Genomic DNA, 18,966 nt, shown 5'->3' with positions numbered 1-18,966 from the left:
TGGAGTTCATTTGAAAGGTTAACGTTACATGCATCAGTCACATGTCAGTACTACAGAAAGTGTAACAGCACCTAACCCTCTTAAGTCAAAAACATCGTCATACTAGCTGCAGCTCAACTGCTCACTAAGACTTAGTAAGATTGAGGACTAGCTGACCCATATGAGAAGCAGGTGTTATAAACTGAGGCTGTTGCATATATTTTCTATTCACTCACTCATCGCCTAGACAGAATGTAGATTATGCCCAAGTACACATATTTTCACCGCGAATACATTTTCTTCACCTGGACAAAAATGTGCAGAATTTAAGCTCCATTTATGGTTCACTGTCTAAGATTTGTTATGAATTTCTATTTCAGTACTTCTAGCTGACCATATACGAACGTCTCCTTACTTTTTTGTTGTGTCAATGAAAGTTTTTCTTTGAAGCTGGATCATGGAGAGACCTTTTGTAACAACTTATGTTTGTGTCGCGAAAACGTCCAAGCACCCCGGGTTAATCACTCAGACTGATTTGATAATTACAGTTACTGTAACACCCCAAATGACTCAATTATCTACTTGCTGGAGGCACAAAGGGTCATCAGGGTCGCAGGAATTTTACTAGCAACAACGTGACAGATTCTGACGTCATTGTAAAGGTATTTTTTTTAAATTTTCCAAACCTCTTATTTATAAAGATCTACGCCACTCATTCAGAAGAATCCTCATGTACATTAATCCACGGCACTCATTCCACATGTTCACATCTGGATATCAATAATCTTATAAGTAGTAGCTACACTGTAGCCGCACCCTACGATTAAAAGTTCGTACAATACTTAGTATACGCAGAACATTAATACATATAAGCTATAAAGTTAAGTGTAAGAAAATAGAATGTTCTTAACATGTCATACATATCCATTATATGAAAACATGGCATACTTTCCTGCAAATATATTCCTGTCTAAGGCAGAAAACAACACCAGCCTATAATTTATCTTACTTTTAACACCCTGAATACGGAACAACATATTTAACTTCGTGGAAAGGTAGCTTAGTAGACCATGTTTCCAATGACAAGGCAACAACTGACACTGAGAAAGTCTTACTGTGAAAACGGCTTACCTGACTGAGAAAACAGACGACCGCCTCATAGACCTTTTGACGTCGTTTGAAACGCGACCCGCCAAACCAGAAATATGGGCGGATACTCTGTTACATAACGAACAAGTTGACAAAATGCCCGCGGCCGACAGTCTTCTATCCAGATCGAGAACTGGTCAGCAGACTATGATAAAAGGTTACGTAATTACGAGAAAGGCCACTCAAACCATCCCTTTCGTGTATGTTTTAACCAGCCTCTTAGACAATATGGACATTAAACTTTGGATGAGCTTCAAATGAACTTGAATTGCAAGTAACAGAAAACATCGGTGGAAACTCTTCTTGAGGGTCTGCATGCCGTTTTTCCGTGGGCCTAGCGTGCGATTTTTCTACGTTCACCGTCAATCGAAGGCATTTCACTAATTCAGAGTTAAGAGGTTTTGATTAGCAATCCAGATATCTAGATCTACCGTATAGCACGTAAAGGATTATGGTCTCAACCTTTCCGTCAGGCGTTGTCGGGTCCCCCATGCAGACCCTCATTAACGCATAACAGAGATCCCATTAGCAAATGCCGTTTATAAAAGACAGAGGCCTATTCATTAGTAAAAGAGAGTAATGACGTGGGACTGTCTGAACATCTGAAAAACGACAAACATACAAGTGCCCTTCGACTCACGTGTTGCCTGTGCAGTGGCCGTATGTTGGAGCCTTGTACTGTCGGATCTGGTGACATTCCCACGTGAACAAGTCATGCAGACGTAACGAAGTGGGATCATCTATACTACACTCTCTTTCCACTAGGACGGCGCTCTCGCCGCGCTCTCTCTACTGCGACTTAAAATTTTACAGATCGCTCAACGAATTGTATCGAAAAGAAAGTAATTTTTTACACTTTGTATGTTTTGTTGTCCTCTCAGTCACACTTTAACATGATACACCTAGTATGAACTCAAAGGTTACATAACATTATATCCTATTTAGGTCGCAGTAACAGCGCATCGCGAACAGGGGTCAATGACAATTATCTGTTATGTAACCAATGATAATGTAACCCCCCAGGCCCAGTTACTGTCCTATAGGGCAACTTGTATAAAGCATGGTGTGGGCTCAGCTGAGGACAGGGGTCAAGGACATTCACCTTTAATTTATGTAACCATCGATAATGTAACCTCGCAGGTCCAATTATCGTCCTTTGTGGCGTTATATAAAGCTCAATAGAACATATAGAATTGAAAAGATTCGAGTTACCTTTGCCATGGGCACACACAACAGTAGGGCCTGTCAGGGGTTCGAACCCAGAACCTCTAACCAAAGACCATACCACGTAACGTTATTCCGTAACATTCGTATATTCCGTGGAAGTCGATCGTATTCTATGTAATTTCGTAAAATTAGTATGTGTTGGAGGCCAAACTTGGACCGTAGAATTTGTATGAATACTTTGGCACTGCAGGGAACTAGACCCTACATCTGCTTGCAGTTCACATAATGAATGTTCGAATCTCCCGCCCTTAGAAACGATCCCATGTTGCACTGCGCGCAGACCGCGCCCCTTTTCTGCGATCAGCTGTTTTCAGCAACATGGTGACCAGAGTCGAGTCCGCGGGCGAACTGGTGGCCAGAGCTGTGTCCACGTTCACTGACCGCTTCGGAGAGAAGCCCACAACTGCAGTATGTGGCCCCGGAAGAGTCAATCTGATAGGAGAGCACACGGACTACAACGAGGGCTTCGTGTTTCCTATGGTAAAACCACTTTAACGTTATATAGTGCACAGTGCATTGAAAACCCAGGTTAAACTTTGGTAAAAGTTTCATAGCGTTGAATTTTTATGTATTTTAGGTTGTGCTTTTTTGTACTTGACCGTACTTTAGCTTAAGTTTAGACATAAACGAATTCTAGAAGCAAAAACGACATGTCTACATTGTATCATAACCCCACGTTGCTAGGAAAGTTTGGAATGGCTTTGAAAAGTCATAAAGGGGTGTGTGACTTTAATGGTGATGGATTAGCCGGATTTCAGCGTTCAACTTCAATCAGTCACGCCCTGGGGTCTGTGTTACATTTCTTTAAGTTGTTGCGGTTCAATGGTTTATTCCTGAGAAATGAATGATTAACAATAATCAATAATAAAATGGATGTCGTTAAATGTGTGTGTGTGTGTGTGTGCACACGTGTGTGTGTGTGTATGTGCGGTACTGTGTGTGGGCTAGTGTATGTGTGGCACTGTGTGTATGTGTGGCACTGTGTATGTGTGGCACTGTGTGTGTGTGCTAGTGTGTGTATGTATGGCACTGTGTGTGTGTGTGTGTGTATGTGGTAGTGTGTGTATGTATGGCAATGTGTATGGTTGCTAGTGTGTATGCAATGTAATGTTGACAGTTAAAAGTTGTTATTATTGTTTTCCAATACCGAACATTGTTGTTGTTGTTTATGATTGACAGGCCCTCCCCATGGTGACCGTTGTTGTTGGGAGGAAGACAGACACAGGTGTGTGCCGTGTGGTGACCACAGCTGAGAGTGCTGATGACCCCAAACAGGTGGAGTTCCCAGTACCCAGCACTGCCAACCCGCTCCAGCCGGGAAAACCTGCATGGGCAAACTATGTCAAGGGAGTTGTGGCTAATTTCAAAGGTAAGAGTACAATATCTATATAGGGACAAACTGGCCTTAACTCCTTTATCTGTAGCAGCCCAAAGTGCACTGGGATGGGAGTACAATCTAGACTACCACGGGGTATAATCTGGCCTAGGCTAGAATATACCCCAGGGTATAGTCTAGATATCATACGCCCAACACAACAAAGACTCTCAATACAGACTCTCATAGACTCTCCTTTTAGAAATTCTAGATGTTTTTACAATGCCTCATATCTGATGATATCGTTATGTTATGTTATGTTAAACTGGGTATTATCAATTTTTAACTGTATACACTGTAAAGGTTAGTTCCATTACTGTCTAAGCAGAGGTTTGCTCACTGAGATGGCCAGGATTTTTACCGGCTCGCTCCTGTCATGAGCCGAGCAACTGAAAATCCTGACTACAAAAAGTTGGTGTGCTAAATGCCCTTCAAGTTTAGGTACTTTGCCAATACACGTTTATGGAGATTAAAGACTTTTGATGTACATTTATGTCTCGAGGGGCTATGGCATAACCAAGTAGAGTAAACTCCTTCTCGATTGCTTCTTTGTGCATAAGTGGGTGTGAAACAGATGTTGTTTATGCAATACTTACAAACACCTATCTCTGACCATAGAATCCTGTGAACATTTTTAAAATTATTTTCCCCAGGTGAGGTTTGTTCCTTTGACGCTGTGTTGGCGTCCTCGGTTCCCCTGGGTGGGGGTCTGTCCAGCTCTGCCTCCCTGGAGGTGGCAACCTACACATTCCTGGAACAGCTCAACCCACAGGTGGGATTACAACTTATCATTATAAACTGTTAATATTCTGTTGATACAGGTAAAGCAGTAATCCTCAATTAAAGTGATGCATAGTGCTTTTTCAAGTAGCTTAAGACTATCTTGTGATTTTAGTGCAGTGTGGCTTCCCTATTTTCAAATTGATATTTTAGCTAAGCCGGTCAGTGTTGCCCTTAATCTAGGGAAACGTAACTCCTTACAGAAACGTAATCCTCTTGATAAGTGTGTTGAGTTCTTTCGCGTGCAGAGGTCCTTTTAAAACATTTTCTCTAACTAGTCTAAGTTGTCTACAGTACTTGGCAGCAACGAGTTCTACACACCAAATATAGTATTAAGAGTTCAAGGAAATCAGATTTGAGCACCTCAGTTGTTGGTTGGTAATAACTTTCATAATTGAAGATATGGCTATTTCTTTAACTTCTTTTTTAACAGTTTGTGACTACTGTATAGCTACAGCTACTGTACTTTATGGGATTCTGAGAGTTGAGTTGATGAGAAGTTTTGTTGTTTCAGGACCCCCCTGTGAGTCTGAAGGAGAAGGCCCTGGCCTGTCAGAAGGCTGAACATGAGTTCCCAGGCATGCCCTGTGGAATCATGGACCAGTTCATTTCTGTCATGGGGAAGGAGGGACATGCTCTACTACTGGACTGTAGGTTAGTATAGCTTGTATCTTATTCCAATATTGGTATAGCGTATATTATGGTACAATGGTGTCTCAATTTGCATAGCATACTGTTTAAAAGGAGAAATCAATGGACCAGAAAAACTATTGAAGTGAAAGAAGGTATTGGTCGATCACTGGGTTAGGCAACAGGTTGTGAATTAGAATGTCTATTGGACATAGGTATTAGTTAGAGTGAGTGTAGTGCAATTATAATTGTAATTGGTAGTTAAGCTCTAAATGATGACATGTCACTTGTACTTACTTTGTGCGTAAAGAAATTCTATTTAGCTCAGAATGGTAATAATGGAAAAAAGACCATATATATAAAAGTTCCTATACTGTTGTCATGTCCGTAAACTCACAATTTTCTGTTACTCAACCTTTGTACCATAATATGTAGGTCAATGGATGCTCAGCTGGTTCCCCTGGACAATCCGGATGTTGTTGTCATGGTAACCAACTCCAACGTGCGGCACGAGCTGACGGGTAGTGAGTACCCCACCAGGAGGAGACAGTGTGAGGAGGCCGCCAAAATCCTGGGGAAAAACAGTCTGCGAGAAGCTACCATGGATGACTTGGAAGGTTTCAACTTTTGTTACGTTATCAATGTTTAGCTGAAGTACAGTAGTCTTTTGTTGTGTAAGAAAGGCACCTTACCCTCTTCTAATACTTTTTTATTTGCTGACATAATATAATTCAGTGGTTCATTTGGGGATTTAGATCACTCAGGCCATGCAGACATTACAATGTACGTTATTTCATCACAAACACTGAGGGAAAAGTGTGTAACAGACCTGTTTAATGATCATACTTTGCTAGTAAGTTTAGTTAAACTCAGAAAACAAAGTTACAGGGAGGGGTAGTATTGCATCCTGTTGTACCCTGTTGTCATCCTTTTGGAATGTTAAAAATAAAACAGCTTTGCTGACATTCAGCTATTAGTATTTTACATGCCACACACAGGCAGGCATGATGGCACAGAAAGGTACATGCACTAGTATTATGCTTCCTCCTGAATTTTTCATTTTGTGTCAGCCTGTTGACTTCACCATACTTAGGTGCCAATTTACAGTGCATTGTTCAAACGGTTACAAATTAATAAAAAAAGGAAGTTAACTTTTGGTGTGATTATAATTAGCAGTGGGTTTTTAAACAAAGCCTGTCTTTTTAATCTGTAATCTTAGCAAAATCAAATCTTCAGAGATCATGAATTTAAGACTGTTGTTTTCCTCTCAGCTCACAAGGACAAGTTTGAGCCTGAGGTGTTGTGTCGTGCTCGCCATGTCATCGGGGAGATCCGCCGCACAACAGAGGCTGCCGACGCCCTCCGAGCTCGAGATTACGCCAAGTTTGGGAAACTGATGGTGGAAAGTCACAACTCCCTTAGGTCAGCCAAACTTGACTTCCTGAAATAAACTATATTTTGAACACCTGGATACCATAGGGATTACTTGATATGCTGCATTAGAAGATTTCTTTAAATTCACTGATTTTTTGTGTGTGGCATCTTAAGGTAGCCAGGTAGCTATGAGAGTTGATGTCAAGTAAAAAATGTAGAATTAATCTTCAAGGCACATGCAAGGCAAAAAGTTATGAGACTAAGAAAACTGAATGTAGAAAACGAAAGTTGAATTTCTCCAGTTTTTGCAATCCTGCAGTAGTGTCTTTGATTTAAAATCAAACTTACCAACAAATATTTCTAACAAAGGTAAAGGTTTCTCTCCAAACGTAGTCAGTAAAGAATAGTTTGAAGTCAATGCTATTAATTTTGATGGTCATGTTTTGTGCAAATTTGCCATATGATCTTAGGATTCTGTGACATATTTTTGTACTTCATTGTCTCTTCAGAGATGACTATGAGGTGAGCTGTGCAGAGTTGGACACCCTGGTATCTGCTGCTATGGAGTGTACGGGTGTGTACGGGTCCAGGATGACTGGGGGAGGGTTTGGTGGCTGTACTGTCACCCTGCTGTCAGCTACCGCTGTCCAGGACACCATCAGTCACATCAAGGTTAGTATTAGACCTCCCAGTGTTACAGTACTGATGTGTACAGGTCCAGGTTAGTATTAACCCTCCCAGTGTTACAGTACTGATGTGTACAGGTCCAGGTTAGTATTAACCCTCCCAGTGTTACAGTACTGATGTGTACAGGTCCAGGTTAGTATTAACCCTCCCAGTGTTACAGTACTGATGTGTACAGGTCCAGGTTAGTATTAACCCTCCCAGTGTTACAGTACTGATGTGTACAGGTCCAGGTTAGTATTAACCCTCCCAGTGTTACAGTACTGATGTGTACAGGTCCAGGTTAGTATTAACCCTCCCAGTGTTACAGTACTGATGTGTACAGGTCCAGGTTAGTGGTTGCCATGTAGTACTGTACTAGTGTGTATAGTGTTACTGTACTATATAAAGTTTGTACAGGTCCAGGTTATTAGTATTAACCAGTTCTACTTCAGAAATCTACTACGTATATATGTATAGTGTGTACAGGTAGTAAGTAACCCTCAGTGTTACTGTACTGTGTATGGGTCCAGCGGAATGAAGGAGGATTTGGTGACATTTTATGTCATATACTGTACATGTACCTGCAGTGTGGAATGCACCAGAAAAAAATTGGTTTCCTCCCAACAAAAAATTGTACAGACATCAATTTCAAAGTTTTTAACAATTGTGCAGGCATTGCATTCAAGATTCTTTGAAAACAGTTTATGGAAGTTCAAATGATACCTGTAGAAGCCTGTGTGAAACCATCAAATACATTGTACACACAATCAATTAGTTTAAGTGTGATCGTGGCCCAGGTATGACATGCATGTAAGTGACTGAATATTATGTTCTTTGTCTCCCTTCCAGAAAAAGTACACAGGAGAGCCCACCTTCTACATCACTACTCCAGCAGCTGGGGCCAGTGTGCTGCAGATCCCATAGAACACTCAGTCTGGCTAGCTACAAACTGTAACAGCAAACAACCCATTTGTTTATTGAAGTCCCCAAATGTTGACTTTGCATAGAATCTGATGTGAAAAGTGGGAAAGAGCAAGGAAATGAAAAAAAGAGCAGAAGAGGTTTGACCCAAAATTGAAAGATTTTGGGAAAAGATTTACATTCAACTGAAACCTCCCAGGAAAATTTCCAGGCTTAAGAAGCATTTATATTATTATTTTTCATAACTTAGGAGGTAATAATGAAAATAATAATCGTAAGTTAGTCTCTTAAATTCTAAACATCTTTTTTATCTATTCAAAGGCATCAAAACGAATGTGGTGCTCAAAATTCTATTCCTATAAGCTCTTAAAATAAAAAATCGTATTCAAATTTTATGAGGAGAAATGATCAACATTCAATATTTGAAAATGAAGCGTGCATTATTACTAAGTGACCGTATCATTATTTGAAATTGTGCTCAGGTGACATTCCAAAGTGATTATGTATAGTACATTAACCGTCTTCCTGCAAAGGATGCCTTTTGGCGCCTTTCGCCGAAGAGTCACGTGTGTAGGCAGCTGAAAGAAGGTTAAGTGCTTAATCTTTAGTTCTAGATACAGATAGCTTACAGTTTGTGAAATCATTACAATTTACATCAACAGTAATTTAAATTTTTTATGTCAATTTGTAAAGGGAACATATCACAAACTTATAAAAGAGCTTAATTTTGGTCATCATTTGTCAATTGGTGCATTAAATCAATGTCAGTGGTTTTCAGAGTAAATATTACAAGGGTTTATTCAAAGATAACATTTGTTCATATTTGACATTTAACTTTTTAAGCACTAGCTGCTTCCCAGTATTGTTATGAAATGTTGCAAATATGGTATGCTTTTGATAATCATGTATTCATAAATGGGTAATAAGGACCAAGCAATAGAGCCATCCTGACTATCCATCACAATAAGCAGTTAAATCTAATTGATATGAACTTTGGGTATGACCCTAGCCTCCATAGCAGGCCAGTAGTCAGAGAAAGCCAGCAATCAGCAACCCAATACAAAAAGAAATGGCCAGTAAAAGTGTATTATGAGCCACAAAAAGGCCCCAGAGAGCCTGCTATGTAGGCTAGTATGACCCATTCATTTGGATGTGTTTATCTCTAGACTGCAACAAATATTGCAATAAACCAATTTCAACAGCCACAACTGTGCATGTACTGATGTTTATTAGTGAAGGGTAGTTAAACATTACATGTATGCATGTGCAATCAAAGTTAAGTATTGCCAGGTGTGAAACTAGAAAATTGCATTAAATTTTGTACTTTGCATGATTCTGCATTAATTTACTGATATTTCATATCAATGTCACATACAGAAAGAAGACACATTTTGCTAGTTTTACCAAACTCCTTGCCAATACATTGTGCTGCTTGAATTTATCATCTAGGCTTTCTAGAGTACGTTATTATGGATACATACACATAGTTCTATATCTTCATGTTACACATCACTCAAACACCATTTACTACATTCAAGTATGCCACAAAGGGCCTTCAGGTTACAATTATGCACCACATTGTTTTGTTTGTACGGTTATATGACATGTGAAAAGTTATTTTGTGACATACTGCTTGGAATGTTTTTAATTAGCAGTCAAGCCTGGATACAGAAACCACTCAAGGGACTGACAAAAATATTTGCTGAGGACGGGGTATGTGGGGTTAACTATGTAAAAACAGGACTGTTCTGATGTGGCTTGTGACTGGTGATGGTCCCCTGTGCCAGGTTTGACTGTATGATAAATGTAATACAATAAACAACAATAAAAAGTGTATAGTCCATCTACAGACATCATTGTTACAGCACAAATGATACTTAATATTTCAATCAGACAAAATAGCTCAGACATGCAACTTATGGTCTCTGCTGGATCTAGATCTTCTGGATTTCTGATCTGAGCTGGATCTCTGATGTGCAGGCCTGGGATTCAGTTGATTTCCAGGATCTCGATCTCGAACATGAGATCAGCATTAGGAGTGATCGTGTGCTGGTTAAGGAAAGTAAAAAAAGAAGTAGGCAACAATAACACTACTTCCATTTCATAATATGAATCAATGAGGTTTGTACATGGTTAGATTTACTTAGAAGAAGTTTGGTAAACATTTCAATATAGAAAGGAGAATGGAGATAAGTTTCTCTCCTATGCAGTAATGTCCCTGTGAAAATAAAACCAATATGTACAACTCTACAATCTTTGTGCTATGTTATCATAGACTCTCTCTCACTCACTCACTCACTCACTCACTCACTCACTCACTCACTCACTCACTCACTCACTCACTCACTATCCATTATTTGATTATTGCTACGTTATTATAGACCATAAAGGATATCCCCAAGCTGGAAAGCCTTGAGCCCCGTAGCCTTTCTTTGAATCGATGGTGAGCTTGGCTATTTCTCCTTTACACATGGACATACAGCCTTCATCCCAACCTACAGCAGAGAAATGGTCATGAAGATCAGACACAATGTCAGGTAATATTATACTATAGTCTGATTCAAGTTTTCATCTTAATCTTCTATTTGGCTTGCACTGGAAATTTTTCTTTGCCTTTTCCACGATCCCCGCATAACCTTAATGCAAAAGGGCCCCTATATAGGTTTATGGTTGTGTTGAAAAACCATGGGGTTTATAGTAATTTAAAAAAAAATCATGTTCAGAATCTAGTAAGCATTACTACATTGTTTTCACAACTTATCTACAGTTTCATGAATTTTTACATTTGCAACATATTTTTGTACTTGTATGCTTGCATTGAAATATTTTCATTTAAGTGCTTATATATAGCGGATTGTCTTACAGTTATAATATAAAGTTATAACGTCTTAAAGTACATCATTGCTGATATAGTTGTACACAAAGAATCATCCTTACCCTGGATGACTTTTCCCAAGCCTACTTGAAAAGTGAAGGGCTTCTGACCAGGGTCCTTGGTGCTGCGGAAGAAAGATATAATTTATTAGGACTTTCTGATGTTTGTCCTAAATGTGTGTGTGTGTGTGCGTGTGTATGTGTGTGTGAGGGGGTGGGGGGATGAAACGTGTTGGATAATTGTCTTAACGAGATTCCGCATGCCACCCGTCAACATTCAAAGTGTAAAGTTATTGTAATATATACTGATGGGTCCAGATGGGAATGCTTAAAAGTAACAACTCTTAACCAAAAAAAAATTTAAGTTACACTTATTGATAAATTGACTAATTGTTCTTTCAAATGAATTAATAATTAATTCATTGGCTCAGTCCATTGTATTCTTTGGTTGTCTAGCAAAACATTACTACTATTATAGCTATAGGCTGCAAACACAACTGGATGCTCAGTCACAATACTGAATTTCAACTTTGTTTACGAACAATAGAGTGTGTCAACAACGTTTAACATTGAATTCAGGATAACAAATGATGTGCTACATAGAATTTACCTGACTGGCTACACTATGAATAATTTGTATTGTCAGGCTAGCTATTATATGCACTGTCGGTAATTCATTTATAAATCACAATTGGTCTCTTAAAACAGACACGTATTTACATTGAATTTTGAAGTTGAACACTTAGAATTGTGCTCTCACTATGTTCTGATGCCCCACTCTTAGTAAAGCCCTCTGGACACTATCATTACATTAATCGAGAAAAGGCAGTAGGGCATCAAAGAGGAAACCATGGTTACCAGTTGGACCCTGCAGGTCTTTAGCTGTAATATGTAATCAGCCATTCTAATTCTACGTCATTCATATAGTCAGGCTACTCAATAGAGTCAATTGGTGCATTTATTACAATAATATCATAGCTCAGGCTGTCCTTCGATGGTCTGCATGCATTTCTCCTTTAGTTTAAGGCCTTGATGGCTTGAGGGAAAGCAAGTAAATATTATTAATCTTTGCCAGGCTAGCTATTATACGAGTTGTCTGTAATTGATTCATAATTCACAAATTGGTCTCTTAAATTCCACGTTTTACATTATTCATCCTCCAGAATTCATCACTAAGCATTACTGACAAATAACTTCTAATCTGACCACAAAGTCAAATTCCAGATTGCCCCCGAAGAAATAGTATATATCTCATATATCTGTCTACGTAGGTCATTTTCTTTATACTGTATTCCAAATGCGAGACCAGATCATCATCATCATCATCATGGGTTACCCCCATATAACCCCGCAAGGGGCAAAGTAGGGGGGGAGCTGAGGTCCCGGGTTAGGGCGGGCAGCCCTCCGGCCTGGCGCGGAAGATCTCAACTGTGGGAGCACTTACTACCGCACCAGGCAGGGAATTCCACTCCGGAATTGTTCTAGGAAAATATGAATACTTGTATGTGTCTGTTCTTGCAAAGATTGGTTTGTACTTATGTTGATGGCTGCCTCGGGTTCGCCCTTGGGTCGGAATCAGTAGGTTCTGTGTGTCTATGTTAATCTTGTTGTTAACTAACTTATAAAAGAAGGTGAGGCGGCCGTTCCTCCTCCTTTCGGAGAGAGGACGCCACTGCAGGTCATTGAGCATTTGTGTCACGCTGCTAGTCTGCCGGTAGTCATTGAGGGTCACTCGGGCTGCCCTGCGCTGGACGGCCTCCACCGCCTGTATCCCTTTGTTGGTGTACGGGTCCCAGACGGTGGCACTATATTCCAAGTGGGGCCGTACCAGCGCTTTGTAACAAATGGCCTTGACCCTGGATGGACAATGGGTCAAGTTGCGCCGAATGACCCCTAGGACCTTACCAGCTTTGCTAGTGGCGTGGTTGATGTGGGTGTCCCACCGCAAATCGTCGGACAGTTGTACTCCAAGATAGGGGTGGGACTTAACACCGGTGAGGGCTTCTCCACAGAGGGAGTACTGTGTTAAGATGGGGTGCTTCTTACGGGTGATATGGAGGATGTGGCATTTAGAGGGGTTGAACGACATAAGCCAACGATTTTGCCATTCTGTTAACGCATCGAGGTCAGACTGCAGATCTTGCGCGTCAGAAGGCTTGCTGATAGTTCGATAAATCAAGCAATCGTCAGCAAATAGCCGAACATGTGAGTCTACGGAATCGGGTAGGTCATTAATGTAGAGCAGGAAGAGCAGAGGGCCTAAAACAGTACCTTGCGGAACTCCAGAGGTGACCTTAACAGCTTTAGATGTTCCACCGTCAAAGACGACCCTCTGGGTTCTCTCCGTAAGGAAGGCCCTAAGCCAAGACTGAAGTAGGCCAGAAATGCCATAGTGCTCGAGCTTGCTCAGCAGACGTTCGTGAGGCACTGTATCGAATGCCTTGCTAAAGTCAAGCACCGCGGCATCGACCTGTTTGTTCTGGTCCATGTTTTTGGCCAGGTCTTGGAGGGTTAGCACCAGCTGGCTCTCGCAGGACAGACCCTTCCTGAAGCCGTGTTGCGCTGGGGACAGAATGCCATGAGTGTCTAGATGTTTCATCATGTGGCTGTGCACGATATGTTCGAGCACTTTACCACAGACCGATGTCAGAGACACCGGCCTATAGTTTGCAGGCAAGGTTCTGTCCCCCTTTTTGAAGATTGGAGCGATGTTAGCTGTTCTCCAATCTTCAGGAACATCTCCCGTGGATATTGACTGGGAGAATATGACCTGTAATATTGGCGCAATTTGTTCGGCTACAGTCTTCAGGAGGCGAGGTGGTATTCCGTCTGGTCCTGTGGCCTTGCTGGGGTTAAGACAGGAGAGCTGTTTGGCTACCCCCTCCACTGTGATGTTAAGGGAGGGGATAGTTGGAGCTTTGGGTTCACCAAGGGTAGGAACGGTGGTCTTATCCTCCCTGGTAAACACTGACTCAAACTGGGCCCCCAGTGCATCGGCTTTTTCTTTGGGGTCAGATGTTAGCACCCCCTGATGTCTTAGGGCTGACGCACCAGTAGAGTCTTGTCTGATGGATTTGACATAGCTCCAAAAGGCTTTGGGATTTTCCTCGATGTTAGACTCCAGATAGTTGGAGACGTAATCCCTGTGGGCCTTCCTAACTCTCTGCTTAACTCCCTTCCTACACCTCTTGAACTTTGCCCAGGCTTCACTGGAGTTGGACCTCCTAGCCTTGGAAAAAAGTTCAGACCGCTTACGCATAGCTTTGCAAATCTGGGATGTTATCCAGGGTTTGCTGGATTGTGGCCTCACTTTTTTCCTGGGGACATGCTTATTGGCAGCACCACTAACGGCTGCCTTAAACAGCTCCCAGTTTTCTGAGGCAGTATTGTGCTGAGCCTGGTCTGCGAACTCTCGGCTGTATGTTACCATATCCTGTTGGAGTGCATCGATGTTAGCTTTCCTCCACAGGTATATGAGCCGATCTTTTGCGTTTGATGTTTGGGGCTTTACTTGAACATCAATCAGCGGGATGTCATGATCGCTGAGACCTGGCAAGATTTTGACTCTCTCCACTAAGGTGGAATTTGTGGTGAGAAACAAATCCAGGGTGTTCGAAGTTTGCCCCAATGTATGTGTTGGTTCGCAGACCATTTGTTCCAGACCACAGTCGTTGGCAAGGCTGATGTAATTGCTAGTGAGAGTGGATGGATTCGAAGCGGTGGTATTAGCTTCAGGGTTCCAGGTCGCATCCGGCAGGTTGAAGTCACCTGCTAGCCAGATGTGGGCATTGTTGTTATTAGCCCGCATTTGCAGCACTGATCTTTCTAGCACTACAAAATCATCATGACCAGCTGAGGGGGGGCGATAGTAGGCCCCTATGTAGATGGACTTACTGTTAGCCAGGTGGACCCGGACCCAAGTCAACTCGCAGGGACAGTCCGGGTCTGGGTGGTGGGTTGCTATGATGTTGTTCTTTACAGCAACAAGCACACCCCCTCCCCGGCCAGCTCTGTCTCTCCTGAACACATTGTACGTGTCCGGAAAGATTTCGCTGCTGCCCACTGACGAGTCCAGCCACGTCTCAGTGCCAACAACAATGTCTGGTTGCACAGCTTCGCAAAATGCGTGCAGTTCAGGTACCTTATTGCGGATAGATTGAAAGTTGATCACACAGGTCCTGACTGGTTTGGTATGTGTGCGGTCGCGAGGCGGTGGAGTAATACCATATCCGATAGGCGAAGACGTAGCGATAGGTGAGCCGATAGATCTTGCTGGACTAGAACAGGTGCTGGTGTTAAAAGAAGAGAAACAATTAGAAGTTTCGAATACTGTAGTGTTGAAGAGGCTGGAACTGAAGTTAGGTAGGCCGCAGGAGCAGCAAATCCAGGACACATTAGGGTTGTTGATGGTATTATAGACCGGTGTTGACATACCCATGCAGTCAGTATGGTACCAGACATCACATGAGTCGCAACAGATGGCATGCCGGCCGTCCACCTTTTCCCACCTGACGGCTCGATGGCATACGCCGCAGGGGTACTTCGGTGCCCTAGGTCCCGGATTTAACTCCACATCTCCAGCCAGAAGGATTATCAGGGTGAGACTGAAAAGTGTGAATTTAGGTCTGCAGTGGGGTGCTAGTTTACCATTAGAGTTAATAAAGATAGAGACTAATGTTAACTTCAGGGAGTGATTGGCACATGTGTTGTCCAGCAGGGGAGTTAACGGGAATGGACTGTTAAAGGATGGGTTAAGGGTGTGAGGTTTGCCTTCATGCCTGGGAGTGAAGGGGGAGGGATTATGGTGAGGTTTTACAATTAACGCTAAGCAGTGGGTTGTTAGTAGAATGGTACCCAAAATAACTGAGAATGTAACGAAACATGTCATAATGCTTGACCTGCAGGGGTACTCTCCTACTCAGCAGGAGGAACGCCACGCTGGTGAGGGGCGAATTACATATTGAATATACAAATATACAATATACAAAGCAGAAGTACTATAAAATGAAAAATGGAACGCTCTCACCGGCCGATGAAAATGGCGTCCGGGCACGCTCCGAGTAACGGGGGAGGGGGGCGCTGTGGTTGTGATATATAAGCTAAAGAAAGGGAGCTAAAAATACACCGCCCAAGAGCGTCCAGAGTCTATAAGGTCCAAGCTGTGGTTCTGGTTGTTTGTGGATGTGTTGAGATATCGGTGGTGTGACAAAATGAACTAAAAAGAACAAAAAAGAGTGTGAAATGCCGGAGTGGAAAAATGGACGCCCGCCCGCCCGGGGCGACCTCTGACCTCGATAACTCATACATTATGTACTATTATCCAGTCGAACCGCAGGTCACCGTAGAACGCGTTATTCTCTGAAATACGGCTTACGCTGGGTCACGGACTGACCCCGCTGCATGGGTGTAAACAACAGCTTATTTTGCAACAAAGACACCTTAGATATACATAATGTTTATACTTTTTCGTATCTACATGATTTGCCCAGCACAGCCAAGTGGATATTTATTGCATTGCAAAAGATCAGCCAACGCTGTGGTCCCTCAAAAAAAAGCAATTTTCGGTCTGTGTATTTGTGATTATATTTTCTCCAGTTGGCCGGGGCACAATCAGTTTTGTCCACAGTAGGACAGTCCAGTTCCTCACCTTCACATTGATACCAAACTTGAAGGGTAAATTTTAGGAGAAACGGTTTTGCCCCCAAATTAACTGCGAACATGCGCAAATCACAGTGGTGAAGTTTCAGTCTGGTTGTAGCTACCAAAGCACACTACCCTGCGGACGGACCCAATTTTTATACATTTCGCATTGTGTCACAGACTTCATTTCTTGGTACAAGAATCTGAATGGGTGCGGCTGTCACTTGCAATATAATAAGTGGCATGATGATAATCAAACACACATAGACACAGAGTTTTAGTACAAAGTAAGAGTTTTTAAGATTCATCATATTTTGAGTCAATCTGTTTGGAACTCCTGGTCCGAACCTGGGTTCGAACGGTGGAACCCAGCCGGTACGTTCCATGTTCGTGCCGCGGGGGGCAGGCCTAATGTTGCAAGTTCAACCAGCATTTGGAAAAGTTGATATAACTAACGGCTCAAGTCTTGCCGTCGCAAATAGATTTCGGGAAGCCCACGAAAATAAAACTAACATTATCCAGAAGCCAGAATAAGTAGGATTCATGTGCAAGCGTAATGATGTCAAAACATCATGGCTGAGTTTTGTAAAGCATAGTGAAAGATCAGTGTGTGCGGTTTCTCATTCGAAAAAAGACGCCGGGGAATTTGACATGGCTGTAGTTTTTTTGGGGGCAAAACCGTTTCTCCTAAAATTTACCCTTCAAGTTTGGTATCAATGTGAAGGTGAGGAAATGGACTGTCCGACTGTGGGCAAAACTGACTGTGCCCCGGCAAACTGGAGAAAAGGTAATCACAAATACACAGACCGAAAATTGCTTTGTTTCGGGGGCCACAACGTTGGCTGAACTTTTGCAATGCAATAAATATCCACATGGCTGTGCTGGGCAAATCCTGTAGATGTGAAAAAGTATAAACATTATGTAGGTTTGGGGTCTTTTTGTTGCACAGCAGGCAGTTGTTTATACGCATGCAGCGGGGTCAAACCAGGACAAACTGCGTTCTGGCTTATGACCTGTCCAGAGAACCTGCGCAGAACATGATGCGCATAGAGCTCTGCGGTTCGACTGTATCGATGAAATTTTGTTGTTCTGTAATTTGTAGCCCTGTATGTAAGTTAGTACTATTGTCTGTATAGCTATGAGTTGTTGTTGGTTGCCATACATTGTACCTTGTGCGATCATTGAGCAATAAAATCCATTCATTCATATAGTAAATAAACATCTGGTTGTGTCAGTATATTTGCAGATTGATTTTTGTCTTCTTCAATAAGGCAGCCACCTTCATCTTCTTGAAGATTATGCTGCCTATAATATGAAAGTCTACTGCGAGGCGTAGACAAAATCGGACTGTTGTAACAAGGAGGGGGGGGGGGGACAGGTGGGGAGGAAACTATATCAGATGTAATTTGAAACTAATGGTAAAGCCCTCTGTTGTGTAAAACAGTCCCCATTATTGGCATAAATACAATTGACAAAGCAATGTACCTTTTTCCTGAATTTTGCATTTTACAGATCACATGCAGACCCCTCTATTTTGCCAATTTATCGAAAAATCATGTGTTTAAACTTGGTTTAAACATGACTATTAAAATGATTCGATATTTCCTCATCGACATCTGCTTGGAGATGAACAATAGGCTTGAAAAAGCCTCGCCTCGCGGCCTCGTAGTCTCCAAGCAGACCCATCGGTGCCTTAGAGATAATATATTAAAGCTGGCAAAGGAATATAGCCGGCCAAAGGGAGATAGCCGGCTAAGGGAGTCAAACGGGCACCTTGGTGCCGTACTAAGTCCCTGGCCAGCTTTGATACTATCTCTAAGGCACCGTTGGGTCTGCTTGGAGACGGGTATGACTAAATACCGCAAACCAGCGCAAACCAGCGCAAACCAGCGCAAACGGGTCTATTATGCAGTATTCATGGGACAATGGCCTTGTTTAATGCTCTAAATACACTGTCTGTGCAATGAGAGATTAAAAAACACGGCAAATTATAAGTTTTTACCAGTTTTTTTTAGTTATTCCGCTTGTTTCAAGTTCGAAAGGATTTCTGGCCGCCATCTTGGATCATCCGTGTTAGGGGTCTAGATGGGGAAATTGTCGGTTACTTAGAAAGTACCTTCATGGCTTGGCGCAGGCGCTTTTGACAGCCAAAACATGTCAAAAATCCACGGTGGCATGATTCCAATGCCCATCACTCGTCTACGCGTACGGCTAACACTCGCTTTCACGGGGGGCTGGAGCCGGGCATGCCGCCGCGGATTTTTGACATTTTTTAGCTAGGGTTAGGGTTGACTCGACACTCGCGCTTCGCGCTCGTCACGTATATGTGTCGGTTCAGCGTTTGGCAAACA

At 42.2% G+C, this 18,966-nt stretch overlaps 2 protein-coding genes across 2 annotated transcripts in view; one reads left to right on the top strand and one right to left on the bottom strand.

Moving 5' to 3' along the window:
• The first annotated feature begins 2,178 nt into the window (after nucleotides 1-2,178).
• Nucleotides 2,179-8,167, top strand: LOC118429707 (galactokinase-like). The gene is made up of 8 exons (XM_035840314.1): nucleotides 2,179-2,835; nucleotides 3,535-3,724; nucleotides 4,384-4,502; nucleotides 5,025-5,164; nucleotides 5,576-5,757; nucleotides 6,412-6,562; nucleotides 7,024-7,186; nucleotides 8,030-8,167. The coding sequence occupies exons 1-8, from the start codon at nucleotides 2,674-2,676 to the stop codon at nucleotides 8,102-8,104; spliced, it is 1,182 nt and encodes a 393-aa protein (XP_035696207.1). The 5' UTR covers nucleotides 2,179-2,673; the 3' UTR covers nucleotides 8,105-8,167.
• Nucleotides 8,168-9,310: 1,143 nt separating this feature from the next.
• LOC118429253 (peptidyl-prolyl cis-trans isomerase FKBP12-like) overlaps nucleotides 9,311-18,966 on the bottom strand; it is a 10,133-nt gene continuing 477 nt past the window's right edge. The window contains exons 2-4 of the mRNA XM_035839721.1: nucleotides 11,039-11,100; nucleotides 10,497-10,596; nucleotides 9,311-10,145 (exon numbers count right to left, since the gene is read on the bottom strand). Of these exons, the coding sequence (XP_035695614.1) occupies nucleotides 10,091-10,145; nucleotides 10,497-10,596; nucleotides 11,039-11,100 (217 nt within the window). The 3' untranslated portion in view covers nucleotides 9,311-10,090. The remainder of the gene's footprint in view (nucleotides 10,146-10,496; nucleotides 10,597-11,038; nucleotides 11,101-18,966) is intronic.

This window comes from Branchiostoma floridae, chromosome 13 (genome assembly GCF_000003815.2).
Source record: "Branchiostoma floridae strain S238N-H82 chromosome 13, Bfl_VNyyK, whole genome shotgun sequence".
Taxonomy (NCBI): domain Eukaryota; kingdom Metazoa; phylum Chordata; class Leptocardii; order Amphioxiformes; family Branchiostomatidae; genus Branchiostoma; species Branchiostoma floridae.
This window is presented reverse-complemented; position numbering and strand designations above follow the sequence as displayed.